Below are 23,996 nucleotides of genomic sequence, written 5' to 3'. Positions count from 1 at the left end.
GGAAAAAGGATTTTGAGCCAGAAGCATCCAAGAACCTCAGGCACTCACAATCTAATTTGTCACAATCTCTCTCACCCACAATTTCCATTCTTTTTTTCTTCTTAAGGTAATAATGACATGGATGACCATTGCCCAGCAAAGCAAATGATGTTGTCACTTATTTCAAGCCAAGGTACAGCATCCTAAAGTAGAAACCTGGGTGTGAGGTAAGGCCTATCCTTCTAAGAAAACCTATACAGTCAGAAATTGCAGCCATTATTGAGTCTCCTGCTCACTTAGGGGATTTCAATGCTCAGACAACCAGCCCTGGCCGCCCAGGCCGTTCAGGACCTTGGGAAAACTCCATTCGCATCCCATCAAATAAAGTAAATCTCACACTGTTGGCAGGAGGCTGTGCCTGCTGTGCAGTGTTTGTAAATGAATATTTAATATCTTCAAATGAATGTTTACAGTCAGTGTCCCCTGCTGGCTACAGAAGGGCACGAACAGTCCATATCACAAGCGACCTGCTCTGTCAGGACTGTGTGGCCTTTTTCTAAACCATTAGTTAAAAGGGAAGCTGACAGCCCAACTAATCCTCCTAACACTGTCATTTAATTCCACTTTCAAAACCGCCACCACCACCCAACGCAAACAGAAGTCACCTACCAAGTCCACGCAGCAGGCCAAAAGGTGATTGCAAGATTCCAATTCAAGAGTCGAAGCTCAAGCCCTGGGGTGACTCCAACCTTGACTGCAAACATTTCCATAGTGGGGAAGCCTGGCTCTAAAGGAGGCGAGCAGAGGCCATGTCCAGGGCGCCCTCTTCCTCTGGAGCAAATCTCACAGAAAGAGCCTCAAAGATAGATCTAGGACAAGAGCTAAAGAAGGAACAGAGCGGGCCGCGCCTATGGCTCAAAGGAGTGGAGTGCTGGCCCCATATGCCAGAGGTGGCGGGTTCAAGCCCAGCCCCAGCCAAAAAGAAAAAAAAAAAGAAGGAACAGAGCTCCATTCACCAACAGATGGAAGAGAAAGAGTGCAGTGGGCAATTGACCTTTGGTAGCAAGTAAAATACGATTGACCATTAATCTCCATGAAATACGGAGTATAAAAAAAATGGACTCTATCCCAGTTACCTGGGAAGAATGTGAGTCAGGTTCTCTCCCACAGCACTCACCTTCCTAAATAAACAGCGTGAACGTGGCCTGACTGCTCACTCACCCACTCACAGAGAAACACAAAACTCCTCTCATCTGGGGACCAAGACCTCGCCACAGACAGGCCTCACCCAGGGTGAGTCAAGAACTGGACCTTCTCTTAAACTGCTTTTCCTTGGCATCAAATTCTTACAACATATTCACTTTTCTGAAGCTCCATCCCAGCCCCCAGGTTCTATGGAGACTACACACCAAGCCAGACACACATGAGGACCAAGAACGCGAGGTAAGAGAATCAAGACAGATGTCACTACAGTCTGCCTAGTCCCGTGGGGGCCGAAATGATCTGAGGAGGCAGCAGCCCCATAAAACTGGAGATCTTAGTGGGTAAGGTTCTAAAGCTCTACAGATATTAGTAATATATCACCAAAAGGAAAAAATATATATTAACCACGCAGAAGCTAAGGAAGATTAGCGAACTTTTCTTAGGGAAACAATAATTTGGCTTCCAAACTGCCACATGACCCACAGTTCTACTTTTTTTTGTTTTTTTGCAGTTTTTGGCCAGGGCCAGGTTTGAACCTGAACATTACCTCTGGTATATGGGGCTGGCGCCCTACTCCTTAAGCCACAGGCGCCGCCCGCAATGACCCACAGTTCTACTCGAAGCACAGCCCTGTCTGCTTGCCCATGCCACCTCCTCTCTCTCCCTCTTCCACTGCTGCCCTGATCTTGTTACCCAAGAAACCAGCCACAAAGAATCACAGAATCATCTTTTGAGAAAGTCTAAAGCTTCTGCCCCCAGAGAGAGAGATTTCTTTTATTTTTATTTATTTATTTTTTTTTTGTAGAGACAGAGTCTCACTGTACCGCCCTCGGGTAGAGTGCCGTGGCGTCACACGGCTCACAGCAACCTCTAACTCTTGGGCTTACGTGATTCTCCTGCCTCAGCTTCCCAAGCAGCTGGGACTACAGGCGCCCGCCACAACGCCCGGCTATTTTTTTTTTTTTGTTGCAGTTTGGCTGGGGCTGGGTTTGAACCCGCCACCCTCGGCATATGGGGCTGGCGCCCTACTCACTGAGCCACAGGCGCCGCCCCGAGAGAGAGAGATTTCTATCTTATAATCCAGCCACTTGTCAAACTCAGTCATACCATGGTCCTCTTCTTCCAAAAACATCCCCTGTGACAAGCTCACAGGTCCATGAGGTATCACAGAGGGGCTGCACAAAGCAAAAAACATTATTTACCCAATTGTCCAGCCTCTGAACCCCCCAACACATGTCATCTACCCCAAGAAGCCTTCTCTGCCACACTAGCTGAAAGGGATTTCCAGAGTCCCTGCTGTTCACTGCGCTGATCTGTCCTTTAGCACTTACTGACGCACACGTTATGCGTGCGCTTACGTGCGCACGTGTGGGTGGGTGGGGAGGCAGCATCTCACTCCATCTGTGAGGCTACCAGTCCCTGCAAGACCAAGGCAATGTCCTTTTACATTTTTTTTTTTAACTCTCACAAATACCTAGGCACAGGACTGGAAGAATAAATACTTGATCCACATTTGTAGAATGGAATCCATTATACACCTGCTCTCAGGAAAAGTAGCTGTGACAGACACACTCTGCTTTTGCTGGGATAGTTCCCTCACTGAAATAACAGTCAAGCAACAGAAGTCTGCACCCCACTTTTGCACACACTAGTTGCATGAATTTAATCAAAACATGCTACTACTCTCTACCTCAGTTTCCCTATCATGGGATATACTAAGAATCAGTTTAGATAATGCCTTTGCACACGCTTTTAAAAATCTGATCAACTGGCCTAATGAACATAAGCCAAAGAGAGCAGAACAGAACTGAAGCTGGTATGTGGTTCAGCATCACATACCAGGGAAAGCACTGTAGTAGAGTAACCAGGAACAGGTGAATCACTGGGGGGAATTATCCTGCAGCAAATCCAAAGCCTGGTTCCTATACTTGTGCCCCCACATGGGCCACTCAACCTTACTGTGTCTCAGTTTCTGTGAGTTAATGCACGTGAAGTATTCAAAACGATGCTTGACACAGTATCCACAAATGTTAGTCACCATTACTCGTGTTAGCATTTACCATCATTGTTAATGTCACATACTAGACATTCTAGAACTGTTTCTAGAAATGATTCCCAAACATTATTATGTTAATTAACTCCATCCTTTTCCATATGCCCGCAGTCCTCTCTAGAACACAGTAACCAATACATTGGATCATCTTGCTTCGGTCAAGTCTCCCTGTTGGGAGAGGAGGGAGTGCCCCAACATCAGCTACTACCAAAAGGAGCCGCATTTCAAACCAAAACATTCACAACATAGTTCTGGCCCCGGGGCCGAAATGGAACAACATATCTGTACTTAATGAGATGGTGGGTCAAGGGAGCTCACAGTATCCAGGCAGATGTATGTGACAAATTTTTCCCAGCTTGTAAAATTATACTTGGCTAAAGACGACAAACAAGGTTAGCGAAATTATAGTTCACAGCTTACCACTGCTTTTCTTGTTGAAATGCATCAAGAGATACTCAAAGCAGATTTTTAAAGGCAAACATTCTTGCACGTCCCAGAGCCAAGAGGCATTCTATGTTAAAGTGATGTCTCATCCTGAATGACAGCCAAGCTACCCCTCAGTCTCAAGCTGGGTGCATGTGCCAGGGGGCATGGAAGTGATTTCTGATGAAGAGCCCAGTGGCCCTGTGCTCCCAGCAGCCCCTGGGCTTTCCTGGAGGCCTCACCTAACATACAGACCCAGCATGGCCCCACTGAGGAATGAAGGGGCAGCTCTGGCTGCTGATCTGGGCCTGGAATTCCCAGCCACAATCTACTCTGCTAATACCTTGCAACCCAGAAGGAGCAGGGTACCTGGTTCCAAGTAAGCAAGGGCTAAACAGAGGAAAGAGTGATATCAAAGTTGGAAGAAATGAACTTCATGCTCCTCACCTCTCAGGGTCTCATAGTTACTGAGAGTTACCCTTGCAGGAACTGAGCACCTCTCCCTTTGCCTTCCATATAGTGCCTTTTCGAGACCCACCAGAGGACCCTCTTGCCTACAGACTGATTCCATCAGGCCTTAATTCAGGGAAGGGGTTTCTGGAAAGCAAGATGTATCCTAGAGCCAGGCTGGGACTCCATGCTTAAACTCCTTGACATGTATTCCTGACTCTGAAAATCAACACCACCACCCCACCCCACCCCAGAGAGATGACCAAATACCACCCCACTAAGACAGCCAGCCAATGCAGGCAGGACGCACCCCTGCAGGGAGCTCTCCCAAGCTCATTCTCCTCCTCCCACCTTCCACCCTCTTCAGGGAGAGAAAGCTCCTTCTCCAGCCCAAGGAGCCTTTCTCCTCCAGAGAGGCCTGCAGGGCAGCTGCACAGACAGTTCTGCAGGGTACCAGATCCCTCCGAGCAAAGTTCTCCAAGTGAAATCTGCAGTTTCCCTGTGAGATAAAAAGCCGGATTCACCCACCCACCTGATAACTCCTGGGTCAAAGGAGAAGAGGGATAAATAAGGGTTTTATTTTTTAAATGGAAGGTTAAAATATTCCAACTACTTCTGTAGCTAGAACACAGCTACCCCCACACCCCGAGCAAGAAGTGCCTTTTATTTCCCAACAGTAAACCCAGGAAGAGATGCCTGCAAAGCATCAAGGTGTATGTCTGTGTTGTGGTAGGGGTGCACTGTCCTGGGGACACCAGGCATCCTAGAAGATGAAGCCTGGGCCCTCAGGGCGATTCCTCTCCAAGAGGTCAGAGGCGCCAGCCCTGAGGAGCTGACGAGGGAAAGTATCCCCACCATGCGCCTAGGGCAGGTCAGGAATGAGCAGAGTACAGCTGTGCCCCTAGCCCCATGCAGACGCACAAGACAGTGCAAAAAGGAAGAGATCTTTCTTTAGAAAGTTCCCTCTGTGTGCACCACCCCTCATGCCCCTCAAAGTTAGACAACAGTTTCAGCTACAGTTTGAGTCTCTCCACTGCCCCCCCAACTTCCACAAAACCCCTACCCCCCAAGAAGATGCTGACAGAAAAGACCGCAGCGGTGCAGGAGCCGGGGAGAGCACCCCAACTCTGTACAGTGCATAGTCACCATCTTAACCCCTCACTGCCCATCTAGTGAGGTGGCATCTCTAGAGAAGACCTCTTGAGGGTGCTGGGGGAGCACGGGGCTGAAGAAAAAAAACAGAAAGGAAGGAGTCCCATCACCCCCCCACCCCCCACTCACCAGGAGAGCTTGAATCCTTTCATTAGTACAGTCACGATAATCCACTGGCCGTGTCCTTAGCATCCCCGTTATAGCTCCGGAGGTCCCAGGACATATTGGAAAAGATGACGAAGTCCCAAAAGAACAGAATCCCATGTAATGAGACTTGAAGAAAGAGAACGACAGACAGAGAGAGCGCCGGAAGACCTGCTGTCCCTTCTGTCCCCCTCTCCCAGCTGAAAGCTGGGCTTGAAGGCAAAAGACAGATTCTGCAAACCCAGCCCCGGGCTGGAGCTGCCTGCCTGAGCCGCGGCGTCTGCTGCTGCCAGTTCCCGACGAAGATGGGTAATGCTGGCAAGGCTGTGCTGGAGTTGCCGTCAACAGGCAGGCTGGCCGGCCACCCACCCGCCCTCACCTCATACCGGCTTGGGGCTGCCTTAGGGAAGGAAGCCAAGCAGAGCCCAGGAGAAGGAGAGCGCAAATCCAGCAGAACCTGCACCTCTCTTCCCCCAGGCGGCAGCTCCCGCAGCTCCATATAATCTCCTAATCAATGCAGTACCCAAGCAAAGCACTGCCAGCCACTTCCGCCCATTTAAAGACACAGCACATGTTTTGTCCCAGGATGGGACGAACGTCAGAGATAGGGTGCGTGAGGTATGTGGTGCTTGGAAGGAAGAGAAGGAGGGCAGAAATAGGTGAAGAAGAGAACTTCCACAGGAATCCACCAATGGGTTAAAACACCTGGGGAGGGGGGAGGGGAGTTTGGACCCCCAGGTCCTCTGCAAACTTTGGGAACCTTAAACTGAGCCACCAACCTCAGAGGCCCCATGTGCCTAGGTGTCCCAGGGCAGGCTGGGCAAGACCGCTTTAAATAGTCCCCAGTGAGGCAGGCAGATGGCAAGCTGGGCAGCCTGTAGCTCACAGAACACACAGTTCTCTCTCCCTACTGGAGAAACTGCCTGGGCACACTGTGAGGCAGCAACTTTGGGTGGGGGTGGTAGGACAATGCATTTGCTCAGCTGGGGCCAGGGATCATTTTAAGGCAGCCACAAAGGCATTATTTAGGATTTAACAGTACTTTATCCCCAACGCCAGGCTCCAATACCAGGCTCAGCACCGCAGTAAGGAAGGACTGAGGTTTTCAACTTTAACTGGAACATGCAATTCACTGGAAAGCGAGGAGTGGTTCCTCCTAAACTGAATCCTCCAGGCGGAGGCCCAGGAATTCCACTACTGAAAACTTCCTGGGCTGTGCGATTCCTTTCTGTCCTTCCCTACATCACTATCTGGGTCAGTAATGCGGATGGGTGACAATGAACAAAGAGGAGATTAATTATGAAATAGTAACCTTCAACTGAACCATAATAATAAGCCTTTACCCTGAGACTTGCCCCAAAACAATCTAACCATGCAGTGAGCCCTCACCCTGAAATCTGCACCCATCTACAGACATCCATGCACATCATCTACACTTGACCTTCTAAAGTGAAACTCTTTATAAGAACCAGAGTGCAGAGCTGGGTGGGAACAGTCAGCACACCTGTGAATACTTATTACCAGCCTGGCTCTTTTTTAAGGGTAAGCTCCATGGAGGCAGAGACTATGTCTTGCTTAGCGCTCCATTCCCACTGACTAGAAGGGGCTGCATTCAGGAGGCGTACTATTAACAAGAGTTTAATTGAAGAGACTTTATGCAAACTGAACTAAAGTGCTGCAGTCTTCCTCCAACAGACAGAGACAGATTTCCAAAGCAGCCCTCCATCAGAATTTCCGTCCATCCATAGCCTCATGCCAGACAACACTCAAATGCTTCCTGGACTTCTGAACACATCCATGGTTATGTTTTTAAAGTTCCTTGAGGCTGTATCCAAGTCACTTTCAGCATAAGTACGGAAGGGATGCTACAAGATTCCAGAAGTACATAGAGTTGTCCTTTAAGACCTAGATAATTCACTCAAGGGAACTCATAGGTCATGGGATCCAAACATTAGTACTCAAGATACCTGTCAATATGGTTTTCAACCTGAACAGTACCAACTGATCACAGGTAACATACAGACATAGATCAAAGCTTTTCAAGGACAGCAGAACCTACCTCCAGGGCTGGTCACCTCTATACACTGACCACTGCCTTAAGGTGACTTAATTTTCATAGACAGGACAGGTACCACATGGACATATCTGTACATGTAGGCCTAGTTCCTTATGTTGACCACCTCTATATGTTGACCAGTTTGTTGAGTGGTCAACTTACAGACTTCTACTATATTATACAAAAAACACGTTATTGTAACTATTAAAATGTTTTGGCCTCTATTCTGTTTTGCAGTTTTGACCGGGGCCAGGCTTGAACCCGCTGCCCCAGGTATATGGGGTCAGCACCCTACTTATTGAGCCACAGGCACCACCCATTAGCCTTTATTCTTTAGTTGTTTTTTTTTTTTTTTAAACTCCCAGTCAAACAAACTCTATATATATATATATATATTTTTTTTTTTGGTAGAGACAGAGTCTCACTTTATCGCCCTCGGTAGAGTGCCATGGCGTCACACAGCTCAAAGCAACCTCCAACTCCTGGGCTTAGGCGATTCTCTGCCTCAACCTCCAGAGTAGCTGGTACTACAGGCGCCCGCCACAACACCCGGTTATTTTGTTGTTGTTGTTGCAGTTTGACCGGGGCTGGGTTTGAACCCTCCACCCTCGGTATATAGGACTGGCGCCCTACTCACTGAGCCACGGGCGCCGCCCAAACTCTCAACTATTAATAAGAACGTATTGAAGACTTATGTCAGGCACTGTACATTTTATATGCATTATCTCATTGAATCCTCCCATCCATATTGTAAGGTAGCAACGATCATGATTTTTCAGATAACGCTGCTGAAGACGGAAGTCTGGTATCTTGATTTGCCTAATCCAAACAGGGAGCAAAGCTGCAAGTCTGGGATGCAAATGCAGGCATAACCAGCTCCCAAACCCATTCCCTTAATCACTATGCATATTTATTTTAAAAAATTCTATTTCTCTACCAGATAAGCTAATTTATTAAAGCTCATATACTCTCAGGAGAGAAAGAATCCAGGCAATAGGTAAAAAGGAGACTAAATCAAGGCAGCCTCTTCTATTACTGACGTGTTGGCTGGCTTGTGTGTCTGTGTGCAATGTCAGAAACCATAAAGGGAAGGAAGAAAAGGACAGCCTGGTCAGTGGGTAACAGTCATCTGCCTCAAATTCCCCTTGGCCCTTTTTTATTTCAGAAAAGAGGACTTTTCACAGAGCTCTGGAAACAAACTCCACTTCTGCAGTCCATAGAGAAAACCTTGCCAAGTGAAGTGACTCACGCCAGTAATCTGAGGATTGCTTGAGCTCAGGAGTTCAAGACCAGCCTGAGCTAGACTGAGACCCTCCATCTCTACTAAAAATAGAAAAATGAACCGGGTGTTGTAGTGGGTGCCTGTAGTCCCAGCTCTTCAGGAGGCTGAGGCAGGAGGATTGCTCGAATTCAGGAGTTTGAGGTTGCTATGGGCCGGGCCGATGCCACGGTACTCTAGCCTGGGCAATAGAGAGACTGTGTCTCAAAGCAAACAAAAAAAAAAAACCCCTCAAAATATGATCCAAAGGTGGCTTTGGAGAGACATGGAAGTGCTGCCCTTTTCTGAGATAAATTGAAGTCATAAGCAAAATGAAGACGAGTTCCCCATCACACGTATTTCTCCACTGCGTGTTATTTCCTTATCTCCTCGCCTTGTATGGTTGGAAACCTGGAGATTGTGTTTACTACCATAACCTCCAGGAACGAACATACAGATTCTGCCGCTTCTGCCTGACTTTGCAATCTTGTTGCACCATGACATTCATCATTCGGGAAGGATAAGCATGATGTAGAAAAAACTAGACTCCAAAAGCCTCTCTCATGGGCAATATGGCATATACATGGATAAATAGAAAGAAAAAAAAGAGAGAGAAATTCTTGAAAGTGCTTAATGAGCTATCAAAAAAGTAAGAAATAACAAGAGGTCAAAAACCTAGGAATGGCAGAAACCAGTGAAGCCTGGCTTAGCTTTTCGTGGCCTCAGGGAAACTCGCAAGCCCACCCGTGATGAGAGGTTTAAAGGGAGTTCCCCCCACCCCCCAGGACTCCATTCACACTATAAGGAACTTAAAAGAAATTCACAAACACTGCCCCATAACCAAAGAGAAAATTGCCCACCTTAGACCTTGACATTGAACAAAGAAGGAAAAATCGTCTCCCTTGATAAACCATAATGACAAACTGACCTCATACCAATGTAGCCTGAGAATTCCCCAAGCAACTCACCAAACCCACAATGTCCTTAAAGGTAAAGAATAATAGATTCTGGCTTGGAGCCTGTGGCTCAAACGGCTAAGGCGCCAGCCACATACACATGAGCTGGCGGGTTCGAATCCAGCCTGGGCCCGCCAAACAGCAATGATAGCTGCAACCAAAAAAAAAAAAAAAAAAAAAAAATAGCTGGGCGTTGTGGCGGGCGCCTGTAGTCCCAGCTACTGGGGAGGCGGAGGCAGAAGAATCACTTGAGCCCAGGAATTGGAGGTTGCTGTGAGCTGTGATGACATAGCACTCTACCCAGGGCGACAGCTTGAGGCTCTGTCTCAAAAGAAAAAAAAAAGAATAACAGATTCTTCTCCAATATTATTAAGAATTTCTGATCTTCCAAAGAGATCAGAAAGAAAAGGCGAGACTTTTCTGGAAGAAACTATTTTCAATATACATTAAGAAATTGTTCACAGAATTTATTAAACATTCCTATAAACCAATGAGAAAAAGACAATTGGAAAAATGGACAAATTATTTGAATGAGCACTTTCAGAAGAGAAACCATCGATAAAATAAAAAAAAATGCTCAATTCATTAGTATTCAGGAAAATACAAATTGGAACTATGAGATGCCATTACACACCTAGCTGGTTGTCAAAAACTACAATTAAAAAGTCAAGCAATTTCAACTACTGGAAAGGCGCTAATGGGAGTGTATACTGGTCCAGCTACCTAGAAAAACAATTCAGTATGATAAGCAAAGTTAACAACTGCATCCCCTAAACATCTAACTTCTACTCCAATGATGGAAACAATTCACGTGTGCCAAAACTTTACACAGTACTCCATGTAATAGCAAAAACAAGCAAAACAAAAAAACTAGGAACAAAACAAACGTCTAGCAACAGAAAGGATAAAATAGTGGAACAGTATACAGCACTGAAAAGGGATAAATCACTGCCACATGCAGACTACAGATGAATCTAGAAACATGTTGAACAAAGAAAACAAGTCAACTGAGAATGCACAGTATGGTTCCATGTATAAAGAACAAATAAAATAGATATAGTAGGTATTTTATATCCATAAAATCCAAAAGCAAGGGAATGATAAATTCAAGACTTGCCTTGGAAGGGTGAAAGAGAATGGAGTCAGCAACTTGAGTAACAGGTACACCTGTGTTTGATGTATCTTTTTACTTTATACTTTACACATATTTTATGTTATAAATACATTATATCTGCTTAATAGTCGATTTTAAACAATTAAAAAAACAACAATTAGGGAACAACTACACAACATCCTTCCCTTTTTGCTTTTTTATAAACAGATTTAATTTCGGGGGCGAGTACTCAGGGGTCTCATGAGGACAATGTTGTATAATTTTCATTTCCACAAATTTAAGTTCACAAAAATTGGCCTTTCCAAGCTCATTGATATCGACTTGATTAACACAAAGTTGGTTTGTATTACTCCAAGTAATGGTTGTAATAGTTTCTTCCAAACTTTACTGGGTTTGGAATGAAGGTTGGAAAAAGTTCCCTTTTGATTTCAGCTTCTTCCACTTCTGGCCTCATAGGAGCCTTGAGGTCTCATCCTCCCTGATACTGTTCCTCTCCCCACTCCAACACAAACATGATCTGTGTTTCTGGCTTCATCCATAAATAGCTACGAGACCAGTGAGAGGTCCCCATTCACCCAGAGCATGCTGCTGGTGACCTTGCCTGCAGATGCCAAGGCCCCCAGGCAGAGGGAACCCTGGAAGCTAGGAACCCAAATGTCAAGATGTCAGGTCCCATCTCAGGCTTCAGCCAACCAGCAGCAGAACCCGAGGGAGAATTCAGCCCTCCCAACTCCCACCTCCCCATCTAGAGCTTGTTCCACCAACAGATGCCTATGCCTCCTGTGACCTTGGGTAAGTCAGTTGGACGGAGCCTCTGCTCCCTAGCTGGAGTGGAAAATGGGCGACATGATCCCCGAGGGTCCTCTTCTATCTCTAGTTCTTGGACTCTGCGCTGCTGCCCCTCCACCCCCCTTCGCAGGAGGAGCAGAGTGCGCCGCAGTACCAGGGCATAGCTGCATGCCTCTAGTTGCTGGAAAAACTGGGGCAGAGCAGTGCTGCAGTCACACTCTGGGGAACCAAAGCTCCAAGCTCAGGCAGGGGAGTCATCAGGCGCTGAGAGTGTTATATTTAAGGAGCATTTTGGAGGTCAGGAAACTAGTGAGAGAGGAGCAGCGGGGGAAGGGCAGCCTCCTAAACACTGTATTTCAACAACAAGCCTTCTCCTAGTCCTCCAGCCAAAATCCGCTTCCAAACTCCAAACTGCAGTCAATAGAGCCTGTGTGAGCAGACCGGCAGATGGCCAGGGCTGCACCCCCATCAGGTGCTCCCTGCCACTTCCCTGTCCCCTCTCTCTCCCTCCCTCGGAACTCTCCTCTCCCCACCCTCCACCACTATTAGTCACTGGCTCTGGGGTGACAGTGTGGGCTGCAGGCATTGGCCTCGCCTTCTGGTCTGTTCATCTGTGTCAGCTCCCAGCTAGGAGCCTCCGGAGCCAGCCCCTCCCTTTCTATCCTCGGTACCCCCTGCAGACCCCTGCCCTCTAGTCCCACTGTCTGGGTTCAACAGAGCTGTGCAGCTCGGTTGGCACTGGTGTAGCCCCGCAGAGGTTGGCAGGCTGGTGGGCAGGGGCTACAGAATGCTTCCTTCTGCCTCTACAACCCCAAGGATTCCCATAGGGCACTAGAGTATGAAAAGAAAAAAAAAAAAAAATGGGCAGAATCACCCCCCACCCCCAGCTTTTTTTGCCTCTCCTTTGCAATCTGCTAATCCAGAATGTTCCTTCAGGCAATGAACATGAGGAGCAAAGTCAAAGCCAAACTCCACTCAGCTTCATCCTTCCCTCAGGAAAGAGTGAAGGACAAAGGCAACCAGGGCTCCCACTGACTGGTCTCTGATCACTCCAGAACTTAAAGTGGTCACACATCCTGCCACGTGGTCCTCACGGCAGCCCACTGAGATGCTAAACCCTGTTTTGCAAACGAAAGGGAGGCTCAGGGAGCTCTGGTTCGCCTCCTTCTACTACTGATGAACTCTGCTGGCCACTGTGTAAGGTGGTTGTTGGTAAAAAACAGACAGGACCAAACAGTAAAGAACCACACGTGGCTATCACAAGCCCCCACATCCAACTCTGGGCCAGGCCCTAAACTGGAATTATCTCCTTCACTCACCTGAGTACAAAACCCACCTAAGTCACCCCTCTCCCCTTCTTGAAGCAGCTCCTTCTCCAAGACTTCCCGCTTGGTGCAAAGTCAAGAGCTTCCTCTGGCAATAGAAATCCCCAAAGAGAACTTGCCTCTCTGCCCCACCTTCCCCTCCCCTCCAAAATCATTCCTCCAGCTTCCTGAATACTTGGCAGCCTGACGCAGCGGTGTCTTGTTCTTCTTGGTACCTGGTAGACAGAAGGGTGACTGCCAGGCAGTTTAAGAGCCCTCTGTCGGGGAAGATACACATACCTTAGAGAAACCCCTCCAACCCACAGAGGGGGGTCAAGCCTGATGCTACTCACCATTTTAATTACATGAACAACCAAAGAAAACATCTCTCCTGCCAGATAAACGAGGCATATTTCTTTCTTTTTTTTATAAGAACATAGCCATTCTTATTCATTTTTTTTTCGCTTTTTATTATATTTATTTATTTGTGGTTTTTGGCCAGGGCTGGGTTTGAACCCACCACCTCCGGCATATGGGACCGGCGCCCTACCCCTTTAAGCCACAGGTGCCACCCAACGAGGCATATTTCTAATTACCCCCCTGGCTCTGGTTTGTTCCCAGGAAACATTCAGGGTGACTGATGGTGTTAAGGACCCAGGAGGCTGCTTATAACTCAGGTTCTCTCAGGGAGGGAGCACCCAGACGCCCACAGCCAGATGCTTTCTGCTCTCTTCTCACCAAATGGGAATTTCTCTTTTTTTCAACTAAGTTACATATGGGTATTACCGTTAACAAAAAAAAAAAGGAAGGATGAATTGAGTATTAACAGTGAAAGTCTCTTGGCCAAGGGCAGAAGTAGAATCTTCTGTTGGCAGAGAAATTGCCTGCCGAGGACAGGACAAGCCTAGAAAAACCGCGTTCTTCACTGACCAGATACTGACAACACTCCCAGAGGAGCCTGTTGTGGTTTAGCCCCGGGATTCTAGAATTAGCCTTGAGTTCAAATCCACTTAACAACCATGTGACCTTGAGTAACTTACTTCATTTTTCTAAGCCTCAACTCCTTTATCAGTAGATAAAAGGGTGAGGAACAGCTAGGCGTGGTGGCTCACACCTATAATCCCAGCACACTGGGAGGCAGAGGCAGGTGAATTGCTTGAGCTCAGGAGTTAGAGACCAGCCTGAGCAAGAATGAGACCCCATTTCTACTTAATATAGAAAAACGGGGGGGGGGGGGCGGTGGCACCCGTAGCTCAGTGGGTAGGGCACCGGCCACATACACCCAGGCTGGTGGGTCCAAACCCAGCTCAGGCCGGCTAAAATAACAATGATAACTGCAACAACAGCAACAACAACAAAAATAGCCGGGCACTAGGCATTGCCTGTGGCTCAGTGGGTAGGGCCCTGGCACCATATACCGAGGGTGGTGGGTTCAAACCCGGTCCCTGCCAAATTGCAGCAAAAAAATAGCTGCGTGTTATGGCGGGCGCCTGTAGTCCCAGCTACTCGGGAGGCTGAGGCAACAGAATCGCCTAAGCCCAGGAGTTGGAGGTTGCTGTGAGCAGTGTGACACCACGGTGCTCTACTGAGGTGATAAAGTGAGACGCTGTCTCTACAAAAATAAATAAATAATAAATAAATAAAAATAGCTGAGCATTGTGGCAGGCGCCTGTAGTCCCAGCTACTTGGGAAGCTGAGGCAAGAGAATCGCTTAAGCCCAAGAATTGGAGGTTGCTGTGAGCTGTGATGCCACCACACTCTACAGAGGGCAACACAGACTGTCTTAAAAAAACAATGAAAGGAAGGGAGATAGGGAGGGAGGGAGAAGGAAAAATGGAAGGAAGGAAGGAAGGCAGGAAGGAAGGAGAAAAGAAAAAAAAGAAGGAAACAAAGAATAAGAAAAAGAGGCCCAGCACCCATAGCTCAGCTGTTAGGGCACCAGCCAAATGCACTGGGGCTAGTGGGTTCGAACCTGGCCGGAGCGTGCTAAACAAACAAGCAAACAAAAAATACCCGGGTGTTGTGGCAGGTGCCTATAGTCCTAGCTACCAGGGAAGCTGACGTAAGAGAATTGCTTGAGCCCAAGACTTTGAGGTTGCTGTGAGCTGTGACACCACAGCACTCTACTGAGGGCATACTGAGACTCTGTGTCAAAAATATATATGTGTGTGTGTATGTATAAAGAGAGAGAATGAGAACTAGCTGGCAATCATGGAAAGAGCCTGTAGTCCCAGCTACTTGGGAGTCTCAGGCAGGAAAATCGCTTGAGCCCAAGAGGTTGATGTTGCTATAAGCTATGATGACATAAAACTCAAGGCAGGGTGGCAGAGTGAGACTGCCTCAAAAAAAAAAAAAAAAAAAAAATGGGGGTTGGGTTAGGAAGTAACAACCTTCAGGTTGTCCAGAGGGGCCAGGGCTGAACACATTTTCACCATCCTGATGATTATTTCCAACCAGTGTCCACAGAGCCAATATGATATGCTACAAGAACCGTGGGCTCTAGTTCTCTGGTCCTGATCTACTTTTTCTCCTTTATGTAAACAAAGTTTCAAATTTTTCCTATTTTTATAGTGATATCTTTGTATTTTTTGGTGATCTGTTAGGTCAGTCAGCTATTTATTCAATAAGAACCATACTTACTGATGGTCTATAACTTGTTCATAACTCAGGCAAATTATGACAATATTTCAAAGTTAAATCCAAGGTCCTCCTTGATCTTTAACAGTTTATAATCTAGTAAGGAAAATAAACATGGGTATTAAATAATTATATAAAAGAACTCTAACTTAAAACATAAGGTAGTAAGTTCCATAAGAGAGGCCTCAGAAAAATTACCTGTTTCCAAAAACAAACATACGTTTGTAATAAGTATGCCATGTTTTAAAAAATCAACTAACAATTAGCCAGGCGTTGTGGCGGGCGCCTGTAGTCCCAGCTACTCGGGAGGCTGAGGCAAGAGAATCGTGTGAGCCCAAGAGTTAGAGGTTGCTGTGAGCCGTGTGACGCCACGGCACTCTACCCGAGGGCGGTACAGTGAGACTCTGTCTCTACAAAAAAAAAAAAATCAACTAACAATTAATAGTGAATACTCTGAGCTAACCTACACTAACTCTATGATATTTCTAGATTAGTCTGGTCTTAACACAAAGGAGTTAGCCAGAAAAAGGATCCAATATTTGTCATCATCTTTTATAGAGATAAGAACTTCCTGTCTGCACGACACTGGTCCAGAAATAGGGCCTTTGGAACGTATTGCTAATAACACCACCAAGACACACAGGTTTATTTGGACATAGCAGACTGCATCTAATCAGTTGGATTTTGAAAAATTTCATTTCCAATCATCAGGACATTTTCTTCAGCGCCTTACGTTTGGGAAAAAATGCTCAAAGGTGTTTCAGAGTACTACATCCTCTCAACATCACAACATGCATGATACTGGCATATCATAAGTGAACCAAAGAGTTCACTTCCCTGCGTATTGTGACCAGTGCTATTCAGTAAACCCACCTGTTCTCTTCCATACATTCAGCCACCAGCTACATTTGGTAGTTCGGGGGCACCCACATGCTGGTGCATACACCAGTTTTTACATAGATTGCTGATGAACCGAGAAAAATCAGGACAAGAGAAGTTTCAAAAAACTAAATACATTGAATTTGACACATCTTTTGGTTCTTTTTCATTCTGAATTAAAATAGTTCTTTGTAGTCCCAGCTACTCAGGAGGCTGAGGCAAGAGAATCACGTTAGCCCAAGAGCTGGAGGTTGCTGTGAGCTGTGTGACGCCACGGCACTCTACCGAGGGCCGTAAAGTGAGACTCTGTCTCTACAAAAAAAAAAAAGTTCTTTGTTTACAAACATATTTGTCATAGCTTTATATTTTAGGTTTTTGTTACTTTCTATCAGCAAAATTCGTAACTGGCCAGTCTATGCCAGTTCCCTGATTTTTTTTCCAATTCTTCAACAAAATCCAGAAGTCCAGACTGCTCTGTAAAGAAAGTGTTCTCAAGCTTTGAGACCTCCCCTGGCCCTATGAGAACTGCCATCTCTCAAATGCTGTGACCAGGAGTCTGCAGGGCAGGGCCTGTCCAGGCAACTTGCCCTTGTCTTAGGTGGTCATCTGGGTCTCGGAGGCTCCTAATCCAGTCTTGATTGTTTTTTTTTTTTTGTAGAGACAGAGTGTCACTTTATCGCCCTTGGTAGAGTGCCGTGTTGTCACACAGCTCACAGCAACCTCCAACTCCTGGGCTTAGGCAATTCTCTTGCCTCAGCCTCCCGAGTAGCTGGGACTACAGGCGCCTGCCACCATGCCCAGCTATTTTTTTGTTGCAGTTTGGCTGGAGCCGGGTTTGAACCCACCATCCTTGGTATATGGGGCCGGCATCCTTCTCACTGACCCACAGGCGCCACCCGAGTCTTGAATGTTTTTTTTGTTTTTTGTAGTTTTTGGCCGGGGCTGGGCTTGAACCTGCCACCTTTGGCATATGGGGCGGGCGCCCTACTCCTTTGAGCCGCAGGCGCCACCCAAGTCTTGATCATTTTGACAATGCCTTGGAGATACGCCGGTGACTCCCAGATACATAACATATTTCTCTTACTAAGTATCTTGGGAAATGCTTGGGACCAATTCTTATTTTGAATTTTTTGGGCTTTTGGAACATTTACAGACAATATAACAGTTGAGCATCCCATATCTGAAGATCCAAAATGTGAAACATCCCTACCAGTATCTCATTTATTTCTTTCTTTATTTATTTTTTGAGACAGAGTCTCACTGTGTTGCCCTCTGTAGAGTGCCGTACCATCACAGCTCATAGCAACCTCAAACTCTTGGGCTTAAGTGATTCTCTTGCCTCGGCCTCCCAAGTAGCTGGGACTATGGGTGCCTGCCACAACACCCGGTTATTTATTTTTTGTTGTTGTTGTTTCAGTTGCCCTTGCTGTTTAGCTGGCCCGAGCCAGGTTTGAACCTACCAGCCTGGGTGTATGTGGCCAGCACCCTACCCACTGAGCTAGGGGTTCCACCTGCGCATTTCCTTTAAACAGCATGTCAGGGCTCAAGAAGTTTCAACTGGCGCACGGTGCCTGTGGCTCAAGGAGTAGGGCACTGGCCCCCCATACTGGTGCTGGCGGGTTCAAACTCAGCCCTGGACCAAAAAAAAAAAAAAGTTCAGCTGTTAAAGCACTCTGGATTTCAGATTTGCCGATGTGGTATGCTCAACCTGTACCACTCCCCTAACAACTTCACCTAGAAGTTCCTTTGACACTTCACAGCAAGCATGAATGAATAAAACGCCTGGGTGTCCCACTATTTCACCCTCTGATTCTGCTCCTGTATCTATCTCTATAAATGCTGCCACCAACTACCAAGTCCCCCAATCAGAAACCCTCCTTCCTCCAACTCCCATTTAATTGGGTTCTACATCATGTCAATTCCAGCTCCTGAAATAGGACTAGCGTGTGTTTCCTGCTGTCCGTTTTTAGATTTGCAGTTGCACTTACTCTGCCTTTCATTCAACAAAGGTTTACTGAGCATCCATCATGGGCCAAGTCAAATGCGAGATGCCGGGGTCTCTGAGGATTAAAAAACACACAAACCCTGCCCTCAGGGAGATCACAGTTCAGTGGTGAAAAACAAACATGTAAAAAAAACAAACTTGTCAGGGATGCAGCAAATAAAGATTTTATCTTATTTGTCTACCTTGGAGCTAGAGAATACAGCACTTTCTCAAATGCAAACTTGATCGTATCTTAAAGTCCTCCCACTGTTCCTAGGGTCTACACAATCTCTCTACCAGACAAGGCTCTTTAAGTTTCTAGTCTCATCATCATCGGCCTGCCATCTTCCACGAGCACCTGAAGCTCCAGCCCCGCCAAATTCCTTGCAGTGTCCTGGACCGAGCCTTGTTGATGCTGTCTGCCTCTCCTGTCTTGAAGACTTCCACACCCACAGCTACTGCTCAGTGACTGTCTTCATTTAACCAAAACTATCTCATTTAATATTCACAGCAACCCTGTTGTGTCAATGGTATCCTCATTACAAACAAAGAAACTGAGACCAGGAAAGGCCAAGATAACTCGCTCAAGTTCACTGAGCCAGAGAGGGGACAGGACCAGCACTTGAACCTTAGGTAAGTCTGACTTCAAATCATAGCCAGATCACCTCTCTTGTCTGCCTGATAAAATCCCACCCATGGTGCAGGTCTCAGATCAAATGTTACTTCCTGTACAAAGCCCTTCATGGCCTGTGCACTCAAGTCATTCTTTGCTGCTTCCCTGGTGACTTGCGCTTTTATTATAAGGCTGATTACCTTGTACCACCCTAATTTGTTTACTCCTGTGTTCCCCAGGAACCGTGAGTACCTGCTCACAATGACTGTTGCGCTTCCCTTCTCTAAGACCTCCACACTGAAACGAACTTCCTCTTTTTATATAATTGTTGAATCAACGGATTAATGAATGTTCTCTAACTGAAAGCGCAACCTTTAAAAAAAAAAAGTAGCCTTATGTTGATGCAATAATAGATCTTCAAAATCCATACCAGAGGACGTGAAGTCACACCTCCAAAAGCCCCTTCCAGGAACTGAACACAGAGTGTTAACAAGGAGCATTCCCATCAAGAATGATCAGGTGGCGCCCATAGCTCAAGTGGCTAAGGCGCCAGCCACATACACCAGGGCTGGTGGGTTCGAATCTGGCCCAGGCCTGCCAAACAATGACAACTACAACCAAAAAACAGCCGGGCATTGTGCGGGCGCCTGTGGTCCTAGCTACTTGGGAGGCTGAGGCAAGAGAATCGCTTAAGCCCAGAAGTTTGAGGTTGCTGTGAGCCGTGACGCCAGAGCACTCTACTCTACCCAGGGCTATAGCTTGAGGCTGTCTCAAAAAAAAAAAAAAGAAAAGACTGATCACATAACAAGGAGTGTTCCCATCAAGACTGATCATACTGCCACCAAAAGCTATTTCATTCTGGGGTAATTCAACCCAGGACATTGAGGCTAAGGGAAATTCTGGGAAGAGTATCTCAGAAGTAAAAGGGGAAAGGCTGAGGTAAGGGGGATGAATTTACATATATTTAGATATTTAAAAAAATGATATCCAAATCATATGTAAATGACTTAGTCACAATATGAATTTTTACATGCTATGTAATATGAATTTACATATTAATAGTGAAAGAGATTCAGTACATCTCCCATAACAGGTTGATGGGTTCACTTTGTGCCTAGACCACAGGCTTTGCACTTGAGCTATGCAAATAGTCTCTCCATTGGAACATCTTGATCAGTTAAAGATTCTTAAACTTTCTTGAGTGCTACGCCTTCTGGAGAGCTGATGAGAACTGTGGATACTCTACCGAGATAAATGCAGGGATGCAAATTTCTACCTACAGATGAAGGAGGCTCATGGACCTGAATGGTTCACAGGCTCAGACCGAAAATGCCTGAACTAAATTTCCAGAGTCTGGATTAGAGATGGTTTAAAAAAAAAAAAAAAAAAATCACAGTTCTGTGGTTAAATGACATCTGTTTTTGTTAACCAATCAATTCACTCTTGTGGCCAAGGTCCCCAAAGTAAATGTTTAACTTTAGGAATGATCCAGCTCTAAGGTCTGATGCTGGGCCTGATTAGATCATCTGCAGGCTGGACTGAGGGATGGTGAGGGCCTAAGAAAAATGAGGCCCCCTATGTGCAAACGCAGACATGGAACACACCTCTCCAAACTAACCACAGAATAACTGTCCGACGTCCCCACACCACACCTTTGCCAGAGCATTCCCCACAGCCACAAGAGCCAGCTGTTGGACAGCAAACCACTTACAACCGTAAGAGCTACTACCATAGCTCGCTAGCGTGTCTGCAAGGCCCAGGCAAAGACATCAGACAGTGGCCTTCCAGCCAGATACCAAACTGCTTGCAGCAAATTGTTCTGGATCCAAACACAGTTGCAAATATCTGCTCCCCATGGGCGCCATTGCACAATGCCAGGGGCAGATAGCACTTTGCACCACACGGTGGTCAGAGTGAGTACTCAAATTTTGGTGGAAGAAGGGAAAAGGAAAGACAGAAGAAAAACAGGGAGACCTGTTCTTGTTTACTTTTGCTCTCTCTGACTCCTTTTTAAGAGAACTAAGTATTTGACAGATCTAAGGTGGCTAAAACAATGCATGTGTACTCCTTTCACCTCTGTGCAGACTAGGAGAGGACAGCTCTGAACAATTAAGTAACGTGGATCTGATCACGCAGGATGGGGAGTGGGAGGAGGGACAGAAAACCAAGATCTGTGATTCCTGGAGACATATCCTAATCACTGCCCATCACGGTCGCACACGGCTGCCTGTTCGTGCTGGCAGCGCCCCTGCTCTTGGGCCCCTTTCTCACTCTCTTCCATCCACAACACAGTATGAGCCGACTGTTACAGAAGCCTGAGCCTTGTCCAGACTTCCACCTCTAAGAGAAAGGGGACCCTGCCATCAATCTGGCCAAAGACCAAGGCCCCCAAACTAAGGGCAGAGATATTCTTGGAAGGATCGTGGGTCTCTCCCTGCACACAGGAGCAGTGGTGAGGCTGTACACACTCAGACTCCTTAGATCCCCCATCTCACAACAGCTCAAACTCCTTGTTGCGAAAACAAATTTCAGATTGCAAGCAGGAGCCGGGAGAGATTCAAAAGCTATCTCAGGAACGCCCTCTAGTGTGCCCAGGAGGTTCCAGCGGCACAGCCCCCAGGTACCATCCCCGAGGTGCACAGATCCACACTGCCAGTGGGGCACCCCGCGTGTGGTGGGAGGGCACAGAGGCAGCATCTGCCACTCAGACACAAACTCCTCACCAATCCCAAGGCAACATCTGCTGTGGGAGGAGAGGCAGTCTCTGCAGCCTGCACCAACCCCACCCGTGCTTTGCACAACAGGGAGAGGGAAAAGAGAAGCCAAGGAAAGGTAAAAAGAAAGTGTGGAGACTGCACAATTGGACTCTGGTGCAGATGAGAAGCAGAGGAAGAAGACAGAACAAGAAGGAAGGAGAGGAAAAGAGGTGGGCAAAGGTAAATGCAAAGGGCAAAGAAAAAGACACATTCCGTGACAAGCCCCAGGTACTTGACGCCCCCAGTACCCCTGTCCACCCACTGGGACTTCCACCTCTAAGAGAAAGGGGGGAAAGCACACCCAGGTGGGAAGCGTGCCTCGGGGGCACCTGGCACCTCCTCCCTTCTCCTGAGGCCTCAGTGCTCACGGCCTTGCCCTTGCCCTCCACTCGGACACAGCCCCTGAATGCTCAGGAGTGGTGGGCTGAGGAAGAGGAGAGAGAAAAGTGAACCAAAGGCAGAACTCGCCAAGCGAAGCCACTTACGCACAGTGCGGCCGGCAGCATTTCCATCCTACCTTTGCTGTCGCCATGTCAGCCGGCTCCATGATCTCTGCTTGGCCTGGGGAGCAGCGGCACCACCCAGAGAGAAAAGGCAGAGTCACAAATGTCCACCCAGAAAAGGAACAAACCACCCCTCTGGACGGCTGGGAGACAGAAGAGGCCTATTTCTACTCTCTGAGAGGACTTCTATCGTGGGGAGAGGAGAGACTCTTAGGGTCCCCAGCAGGCTGGAAGCCCGGCTTTGTGTCCCCACGGACGCCCATGAAGCTGAGTCAGGGTTTTCCCCTGGCCTGGTCCTCCTTCCCAGGAGACAAGTGTGGGTCCCACCAGGCTCCGCCTGCTGGGGGAGAGGGCAGAGATGGAGGCCTGCCCCCCCATCACCCAGCCTGCCTACTGGTACCCACAGGTCAGGGTCAGGGGGGCACATGGGAGGTGGCCAGCGGGCAGGTCTGGAGAGAGCTGGGGAGCAGGGAGGGAGCAGGCCTGGGGTGACGGGGGCAGGCACTCAGATGGAAGCAGAAAGGCACTGTGCAGGGAGGTGCCAGAGCCACAAAGCCGGGCCCTGGCATGGCAAGGTGCAGAGTGCAGAGGGAGAGGAATTGGCCGGGCGAAGCCACTCACCTTGCAATAACATTCAGACTGACTGAGGCCTACACAGGAGCCAGGAGCGGGCAGTTCACACACCCCCACTCCACTCCCAGAGACTCACAGCCTCTGTCTAAAGGTACATGAGAGCAGCCGGCAGCCTGGCTGGATCTGCAGAGGCCCCTGGCTCTCTCGGAGCAGCCTGATTGGAGGAGCAGGATGACTTCATCCAGCCCCATTCATCACTCTAGGTTTCCTGCCCAGCAGGGACAGGCCACTCTGCTCGCAGTGACTACAGCTTCCTCTCTGGCCTACTTTACTCAGGCAACCTGGGGTAGGCTGCATCCATCAGGGGCAGCCAGGGAACAGGCTTGGAGAACCCTGGGCCTTGCAAGAAAGAGGAAAACAGGCTGCACACATTTCTAAGAAAGTGCAAGGATTCTACTTCAGACACATAATCACTGTGTTTGCCGGTGGCACCGTAAATGCAGAAAAGCAACAATTCTAGAAAGTAGCAAGGAAACGAGATGTGTGCTCTGACAAACCACGGACTTTCCTGTCTCCAAATTCAGATAAACACATTGACGTCTTTAGAGACAGTTCTCCCAGTCAGAAAGAGTAAAGTACAGAAAAACAGATCCGTGTCTGTGGGCATCTTCAGATACTCCCCTAACATTTCTTCCTCCGCCTTGCCCTCTGCCAGCCTCTCCAGTGTGCCAGCCTGGGCTTCTGTTATAGACACTCTACGCCTGTGGTTTCAGATCCAATAGAGTTTACAGGTGGATAGGACATTACTGCTTCCTTTCCATTTTTAAGATGAGGAAATTAAGGCCCCAAAAAGTCAACGCAAGGGGCGGCACCTGTGGCTCAAAGGAGTAGGGCGCCGGCCCCATATGCCGGAGGTGGTGGGTTCAAACCCAGCCCCGGCCAGAAACTGCAAAAAAAAAAAAAAAAAGAAAGAAAGAAAAGTCAAAGCAAGGATGTTGGGGTCTGTTGGGGTTCACTGCCAGGTAGAATTTTTCCTCATAAATGGTGAGATCCTGAGAGAAATGGCTCCTCTTCACTTCCTTTCTCCCCAGCACCTCCTCCCAGTCCAGCCCCTCAACTATAGCAAAACCCCAGAAAGCAAGGATTTAATGGATTAAAACATAAGGGAAT

At 47.5% G+C, this 23,996-nt stretch overlaps 1 protein-coding gene across 9 annotated transcripts in view; it reads right to left on the bottom strand.

Moving 5' to 3' along the window:
• GRAMD1B (GRAM domain containing 1B) overlaps window positions 1–23,996 on the bottom strand; it is a 263,393-nt gene that overhangs the window by 86,125 nt on the left and 153,272 nt on the right. Inside the window, exon 1 of one of the 9 annotated variants that reach the window (XM_053594649.1) lies at window positions 5,390–5,723. The exons of the other annotated variants lie outside the window; for them this stretch is intronic. Within the exon in view, the coding sequence (XP_053450624.1) occupies window positions 5,390–5,412 (23 nt within the window). The 5' untranslated portion in view covers window positions 5,413–5,723. Of the gene's footprint in view, window positions 1–5,389; window positions 5,724–23,996 lie in introns of those variants that run through there. 9 annotated transcript variants of the gene reach the window in all.

The sequence above is a fragment of the Nycticebus coucang genome, chromosome 6, assembly GCF_027406575.1.
Source record: "Nycticebus coucang isolate mNycCou1 chromosome 6, mNycCou1.pri, whole genome shotgun sequence".
Lineage (NCBI taxonomy): Eukaryota > Metazoa > Chordata > Mammalia > Primates > Lorisidae > Nycticebus > Nycticebus coucang.
Note: the sequence above shows the minus strand (reverse complement) of the source record. Positions and strands in the feature narration are given on the sequence as shown.